The sequence below is a fragment of the Lithobates pipiens genome, unplaced genomic scaffold, assembly GCF_037356315.1.
Source record: "Lithobates pipiens isolate NorthernLeopardFrog02 unplaced genomic scaffold, aLitPip1_a1.2 Scaffold_8, whole genome shotgun sequence".
NCBI lineage: Eukaryota > Metazoa > Chordata > Amphibia > Anura > Ranidae > Lithobates > Lithobates pipiens.
Window position 1 is genome coordinate 15344566 of NW_027507903.1, and position 8462 is coordinate 15353027.

The window sequence follows — 8462 nt, forward strand, 5'->3', positions numbered from 1 at the left end:
AGCACATTAAGGACATGGAGTGGCCTAGCTAGTCTCCAGACCTTAATCCTATAGAAAATGTATGGAGGGAGCTGAAACTTCGAGTTGCCAAGCGACAGCCAAGAAACCTTAAAGTGATTGTAAAGGTTCTTTTTTTATTTTTTTTAAATAACAAATAGGGATGCACCGAAATTTCGGCCGCCGAAACATATCGGCCGAAAATGGTGTTTTCGGCAAATTGCCGAAAGGAAAATCTTGCCGATAACGGGGCCAAAATAGGGACGGGGCCTGTGCGGGGCTCCGCCCCCTGGTGCCGCCCATTGCACGGGTGTTTTCCTGGCTTGTCCCCAGTCCTCCCTCCTCCGTCCTTCCTCCTCCTTTCCTCCTGCCCGACAGTGCGGTGATCTCCATGTGTCACAGAGCTGTGCATTGAATTGCCTGGGCGGCTGCAGTAACAATGTCCCGCCTCCTGTGACAGACGGTACACTGATCCAATGGCGGGACATTGAATCAGCGTGACGTGATTACAGGAGGCGGGACATTGTTACTGCAGCCGCCCAGGCAATTCAATGCACAGCTCCGTGACACACGGAGATCACCGCTCTGACCCGGGCATGGGTAAGGCTGCATTTAGACACTGGCAAGCTGCATGAGGGGGAAAGAGTGTGCCCAGGGCAAGCATTGCAGGGTTTTGTCCACAGCTAAATCACATGTTTTTTTGTGCCCACAGTGCTGCTGCATCCAAAAGTCATTTGTTTGCCTCTGAAACTATCCACCTCTGGCCACTTGTGTGAATGTAGCCATGCTATATAAACCAGGTCACAGTACAAAAGCTGTACTCCCTTTATTGGCCATATATATAAAAAAAATAATAATCTTGATTTTGACCCAGCTAGGTTTTTATCGCCATGTGATAGAATGGGGAAGGGTTAAGTTATTGCTAGTAGAGGTAACGATATGAGCATTCCCAATAGAAGTCTGTTAGAACGGAACCAGGTAGCTGGCTTGGGGCCAGTTCACACCAGATGCAGTTCCGTGTGCTTTTTTTTTTGCACAAAATGCATGCACAGTGTTTTCCATGTATTCCAATGGCTCTAGTTCACACCATGCAGTCAGTTTCCGCACCGGAAACTGACTGCATGGTGTGAACTAAAGCCATTGGAATACATGGAAAACACTGTGCATGTATTTTTATCAGGCAGGCTGCATCTGAGGGGAACTGGTGAGGCTGCTTTGATCTCCTGTACCATGTCCCCAGTCTCTGATCATCTCCTGTACCATGTCTGCAGTCTCTGACCATCTCCTGTACCATGCCTGCAGTCTCTGACCATCTCCTGTACCATGCCTGCAGTCTCTGACCATCTCCTGTACCATGCCTGCAGTCCCTGACCATCTCCTGTACCATGCCTGCAGTCCCTGCCCATCTCCTGTACCATGCCTGCAGTCCCTGACCATCTCCTGTACCATGCCTGCAGTCTCTGACCATCTCCTGTACCATGCCTGCAGTCCCTGACCATCTCCTGTACCATGCCTGCAGTCTCTGACCATCTCCTGTACCATGCCTGCAGTCCCTGACCATCTCCTGTATCATGCCTGCAGTCCCTGACCATCTCCTGTACCATGCCTGCAGTCCCTGACCATCTCCTGTACCATGTCTGCAGTCTCTGACCATCTCCTGTACCATGCCTGCAGTCCCTGACCATTTCCTGTACCATGCCTGCAGTCTCTGACCATCTCCTGTACCATGCCTGCAGTCTCTGACCATCTCCTGTACCATGCCTGCAGTCTCTGACCATCTGCTGTATGAAAATATTTTTTAAAAACAGTCATTTTCGGTATCGGTGCTGTTTCGGTATCGGTTTTCGGCCTAGTGTATTTTTCATTTTCGGAATCGGTTTCGGCACCAAAAAACCCATTCGGTGCACCCCTAATAACAAACATATACTAACCTCCACTGTGCAGCTCGTTTTGCAAGGAGTGGCCCCGAACATCCACTTTTGGGGTCCCCCCAGTGACTCCTCCCTGTATCAGATAAGCCCCTAGGAGAGGCGCCCTACCGAGAACTCAGGAGCGCGTCCACAGACACGAATGCCGAACTCAGCCCCGCCCCCCGCGTCATTGGATTTGATTGACAGCAGTGGGAGCCAATGGCTGTGCCTATATCAATCTATCCAATCAAGAGGCAGGACCCTGTGGAGAGAGGGACAGCGTGCCCCCGCCGAGGAGATGAAGGGGCTCAGATAAGTAAAACGGGTGGGGGGGGGGCCGTGACTGCCAGGTGTTTATTCACCTTAATGCATAGGATGCATTACATTGAAAAAACACGAAGGTTTACAACCCCTTTAAGGATTTAGAGAAGATCTGTATAGAAGAGTGGACCAAAATCCCTTCCTGAGATGTGTGAAAACCTGGTAACCAACTACAAGAAATGTCTGACCTCTGCTTGCCAACAAGGGTTTATCCATCAAGTCATGTTTTGCCTGGAGGTCAAATACTTATTATACTCACTGAACTGCAACTCAATTTATAACAATTGTATCATGTGTTTTTTTTTCTATAGATTTTTGGTTGATATTCTGTTTTTATAGTTTAAAATACGCCTATGATAAAAATGATAGACCCTTTATTTCTTTGTGTGTGAGCAAACTTACAAAATCTGCAGGGGATCAAATAATTATTCTTTTGCCCACTGTATATATCCCAATAAATAGGCCACTGATTCTAGTTGGTGTTATAGCAAAGATCTTGTATACACAAGATTCAAAATACATTTGAAATGCGTTTGTCATGCATTAATACCGATTTGTATAAAGGAATAAAATATAGGCAGTAAAACATAAAAATGTAATTAGAGAAGTCCCCGTTTGTATACTATTCCCACCCTCAGTACACTGACCTTTGCCACAAACGCAGTCAGGAAGCAGGTTACCATTGCTGGCGTGTCAAGCTCTTTCTGGGGGGCACTCAACGGACACATGCCCTGCAGACTGTAGATAGATATCTTCTGATCCTACGTAGTGGGTTTTAACATAAAAATCAGACACAATTTAATTAGTGCACATTTTTTTTTAAACAATTGTCCTTTTATTTTTTTATTCAATATTCAGCCCAATATTCCTCTCATTTTGGAAAAAATTGAACACTTTCATTTCCCTCTAAGGGCCCTTTCACATAGGCAATCCAATCAGGTCCACCTGTCAGTTTTTTTTAGGCGGACTTGATCAGGTTGTCCATGTTTTCCTATGGACCAGTGGGTGTAAACGGACTTGTTTCCATTTACACCTCCCTCCCTCTGGGTCCAATCAGGCCTGCTAAAAAAATAAATAAAAAAAAGGGAGGACTGCATCCTCTTCCGTTTGGGCAGACCGGATCGGAGGCAGCCGGGTGTAAACAGACAAGCAGAGTCTGTTTACTCCCGACTGCCCCCAGAGCAGAGCAAGCTCTGTCCGTGTCCACTCTGCTTAAAGCGGGAGTAAACCCACAGATGTTTTTTTTTTTTTTTTTTCTACCTGCAAAGGAAAAGGCATAATGAGCTAGTATGCACCGCATACTAGCTCACTATGAAATACTTACCTTAGAACGAGGCCCCGACATCTGGTCCGATCCACGCCGAGGGAGCTGACATGCTCCCTCGGCATTTCTTCCGGGTATCGCGGCTCCGGCGCTGTGAGTGGCCGGAGCCGCGATATCGTCACTCCCGTGCATGCACGCGGGAGATTTCATCCCGGCCGAGTCCGGCCACTGCCGGGCTTTCAGCCGGGAATCCCCTGTGAGCATGCGCCACTGCAGTCAGTGGCGCATACCGAGGGGAATATCTCCTAAACCGTACAGGTTTAGGAGATATTATTTTACCTACAGGTAAGCCTTATTATAGGCTTTCCTGTAGGTAAAAGTAAAAAAAATGAGTATACAACCACTTTAAACTCAGCATGTTGTGTCATTTGTCCCCGCTCTGCACCGATCAGCAGGGGATCTGTGAGCAGATCCCCTGCTGATTGAAATGCAAACTGCCCATGTGAAAGAGTCCTAGAAGTATCCTTGAGTTGAATGCCATACAAACCATAAAATACACAGATAGATAAATATTATATATATATATATATATATATTCACTCACATATGTATATGTGTTTATTCTTTAGCGCTACAATATATATATATATATATATATATATATATATATATATATATATATATATATATATATATATATATATATATATATATATATATATATATATATATATATATTGTAGCGCTAAAGAATAAACACATATACATATGTGAGTGAATATAAAAGAAATCAATCATTCAAAAATAATGGAAATGTGGAGAAGGCCAATGCCTGTGAAGGTCCTAAAAAGGACCAATATGAGTCCTGCCACCACATAGTGGCTAATCAAAGATGGAATACACTGGCACCGTCAGGCAGTGAAGGCATCAAAGGTAGTCATCTTCAACAAAAAAACAGGGGAAGTATATCTACCGTTACCAAAACAGGTGGACTTGAGTGTCAGCGAGGAATCATAAAGGCAAGGATGCTGAGGATTGGCAGATCAACGAGACTCCAAGGAACCAAGGACCACCAAACACGGCTCCAAAGGGTGTTGTATACGGCCACCAAACCAGGCCTCGGATGTTGAGAACACCAGGGCTGGAACTGGGGCATACCCCAGTTGAAGTCCTTTGGGAAAAAACACGTCGGGCTTGGCTTCCTGCTTCTCACATTGCCCCTCATTTTTACTCCGTGATCACATTTTTTATTCCTATTTATGTATGCTGGTTTTTAGAAATAGAAAACTCACTTTTTTGACCTACACCATATGGAAGCATTTTTTCTTTGCATAAACTCCAGGACAAGAGTTCCTTTGTTGTCCAGTTCAACCTTCTGTGCCTAAGTTCCAGCCCTGGTGTTCTCAACATCTGAGGTCCGGTTTGGTGGCTGTCTACAATACCCTTTGGAGCCGTGTTTGGTGGTCCTTGGTTCATTGGAGTCTCGTTGATCTGCCGATCCTCGGCATCCTTGCCTTTATGACTTGTTTTTGCTGACATTCGAGTCCCCTCGTTCTGGTAAGAGTAGATATACTTCCCCTGTTTTTTGGTTGAAGATGCACTACCATTGATGCCCTCACTACCGGACGGTGCCAGTGCATTCCATCTTTGATTAGCCACTATTTGGCGGCGGACTCATATTGGTCCTTTTTAGGACCTTCACAGGCATTGGACTTCTCCACATTTCCATTATTTTTGTATGATTGATTTCTGGAACACTCATATACTGCATGTATGTGTGTGTGTTTATTCTTTAGCGCTACAATTTATACCATACACGTCCTAATATATACACACACACACATACAGTGGGGGAAAATAATTATTTGATCCCCCGCAGATTTTGTACGTTTTCCCACTTACAAAGTAATTAAGGGTCTATAATTGTTATCATAGGTGTATTTTAAAATGATAGAGAAAGCATATCGACCAAAAATCCAGAAAAAACACGATACAAATGTTAAAATTTAGTTGCACATCAGAGAGTAAAATAAGTATTTGATCCTCAAGCAAAATATGACTTAGTACTTAGTGGACAAACCCTTGTTGGCAAGAACAGAGGTAAGACATTTCTTGTAGTTGGTTACCAGGTTTGCACACATCTAAGCAGGGATATTGGTCCACTCTTCTTTACAGATCTTCTCAAAATACTTAAGGTTTCTTGGCTGTCTCTTGGCAACTCAAAGTTTCAGCTCCCTCTGAAGTCTGGAGACTGGCTAGGCCACTGTATGACCTTAATGTGCTTCTTCATGAGCCACTCCATTGTTGCCTTGGCAGTAAGTTTTGGGTCACTGTCCTACTGGAAGACCCATCTTCAGTGTTCTGAAGGTTCTCATACAAGATTTTACCATACATGGCCCCGTCCATTGGCCCCTCAATGCGGCAAAGTCGGCCTGTACCTTTAGCAGAGAAACAGCCCCAAAGCATCAGGTTTCCACCTCCGTGCTTGACTGTAGGGATGGTGTTCTTAGGGTCATAGTCAGCATTTCTCTTTCTCCAAACCCTTCTCTGAATCATTTAGATGTTCATTGGCAAACTTCAGACGGGCCTGTACACGTGCCTTCTTGAGGAGGGGGACCTTGCAGGCACTGCAGGATTTCAATAATCCATGGCGTGTATATTGTGTTACCGATGGTTTGTTTGGGGACTATGGTCCCAAATGCCTTGAGATCATTCACAAGCTACTTTCTCATGATCATCCTTACCCCATTAAGTGAAATCTTGCATGGAGCTCCAGATGGTTATCAATGGTTATTTTGTATTTCTGCCATTTGCAAATAATCGCGCCAGCAGTTGTCTCCTTCTGACCAACATTGTTGGTCTTGTAGCCCATTCCAGCCTTGTGAAGGTCTATATTCTTGTTCCTGAGGTCCTTTGACAGCTCTTTGGTCTTGCCCATGATGGTGAGGTTTGAATGGAAGAAAAATTCTGTGGACAGGTGTCTTTTATACACATAACGAGTTGTCGTTAGGAGCCCCTTCTTATATTGACAGGACTAATCTGTGTACCACATGAGCACCTACTGTAGCCAGTCTGTGGGAGCCAGAATTATTGTTGGTTGGTTGGGGATCAAATACTTTTACTCACTGTACTGCAATTCCATTTATAACATTTGTAACCTTTTTTTTTTTTTTTTTGGATTTTTGATTGATATTCGGTCTCTATTATTTATAATAGACCTATAATAAAAATTACAGACCCTTAATTTCTTTGTAAGTGGGCAAACTTACAAAATCTGCAGGAGATTAAATAATTAATTTTCCCTACGGTATATATCAGGGATCACTAAAGTATTAGAAGGGTGAGAGCGCCACACAGGTTTGTAAAGTCCATAAAGGATTTATTCCACATAAATAAGTTCATTCAAGTCTGAAACGTTTCGTGCGTCAAGCCTCCTCCATCAGGATTTGTGAAAAATAATAGATGGAATGGAAAAAGACGACAGCTGTCCAGTTAGGCGCACATACAACCTGTAGATATCTACATGTTGGCTTTCTGTGTGGAATAAAGCCCAAACTAGTGTGGTGCTCTCAGCCTTCTAGAACACGACATCAATATATATTGTGATGTGACAGCTAATATCTGTTACCCCTGGGATTCTACATCTTTATAATAAAGTTCACACCTCAGTGGCGATCCACAGCATGTTCTGTACTTTCAGCTGGCTACACATTTTCAGCCCAGGACAGCTCAAGCCTCGTACCTCCACCTGACCTTTGGCCACATCCACAACGGTATAGTTTCTATAGAGAAAAACAGGGTAAGGTTGGTGCTGCTGGGTCTTCTGTATGGTATGTTTGTTACAATGAAAGTGGTTTTAAAGTCTATACATTTCTCACCTTTAATGCATTCTCTGCATTAAGGTAAAAAACGCCCCACTGCATGTCCTACCCTCCGGGTTCAAAACACTTACCTGGTTCCATGTCACCACTTCAGTACCTGCACTTTTCCCTCACTTTCTGCTTTCACAGTAGAAACTGAGGGCAGCGGACCCATAGGAACCTGCTGCTGTCAGGTCAAACACCTGTGTGGAGGGTGCGGGGGTGGCGATGGGCACGGCATACCGGTGCAGTGTGTGTTTCACATGTGCTTCCTTTGCAACCTGTTTGCTACAGGAGACACATGAAGGAGGGAGGAGCCAAAATCGCTGGCAGGGACCGCCTGAAGAGGAGGATGGTGACCTTAATGCCGCATACACAGGACTGAATTGTCCGGCGGACTTAGTCCGCATTACGCCGGACAATTCGATCGTGTGTGGGCTCCAGCGGACTTTTTTCATCGAAAAGTCCGTCTGACTTAGAAAGTAGTTTTGCATCAAAATTTGTCCGCCGGACTTGGCTTTCAGTGGACAATCCGTTCGTCAGTGTGCTAGTCCGGCGGACTAAGAATGACGCATGCTCAGAAGCAAGTACAAGAAGGAAGCTATTGGCTACTGGCTATTGAACTTCCTTTTTCTAGTCCCGTGGCACGTGCTGTACGTCATCGCGTTAGAAATCGCCGGACTTTCGGAGTGTCCGTGTGTGGCCAAGTCCGTTCGGCGGATTGTTTACTGGATTGTTTGCCAGACTAAGTCGGCCGGACAATTCGGTCGTGTGTACGTGGCATTAGTGTGATGTTGCTGCACAGAGCAGGGAAGCATAGCCTCCTTTTTATTTAAAGTGATACTAAAGTCTCATTTTTTTAAATTTAAAAACAACAACCACGTCATACTTATCCTCTTATGTGTAATGGTTTTGCACAGAGCAGCCCAGATCCTCCTTCTCGGGTTCCTCCGCCGGTGCCCCTGGCCCCTTCCTTCTGCCGAGTGCCCTTACAGCAAGAAACTTGCTATGGGGGCACCTGAGCTGAGCCACTGCTCAGTGTGTCCATTCAGACACTGAGCCACAGTTTGGCCCTGACCCCTCTCTCCTCATTGGCTCTCTTGACTTTGA

General features: G+C 45.0%; 1 protein-coding gene across 1 annotated transcript in view; it reads right to left on the reverse strand.

Moving 5' to 3' along the window:
- Positions 1-8462, reverse strand: part of LOC143963333 (leucine-rich repeat serine/threonine-protein kinase 1-like) — a gene marked incomplete in the record, with an annotated part of 364270 nt that overhangs the window by 23114 nt on the left and 332694 nt on the right. The window contains 1 exon segment of the mRNA XM_077472944.1: positions 6092-6109. Within this exon segment, the coding sequence (XP_077329070.1) occupies positions 6092-6109 (18 nt within the window).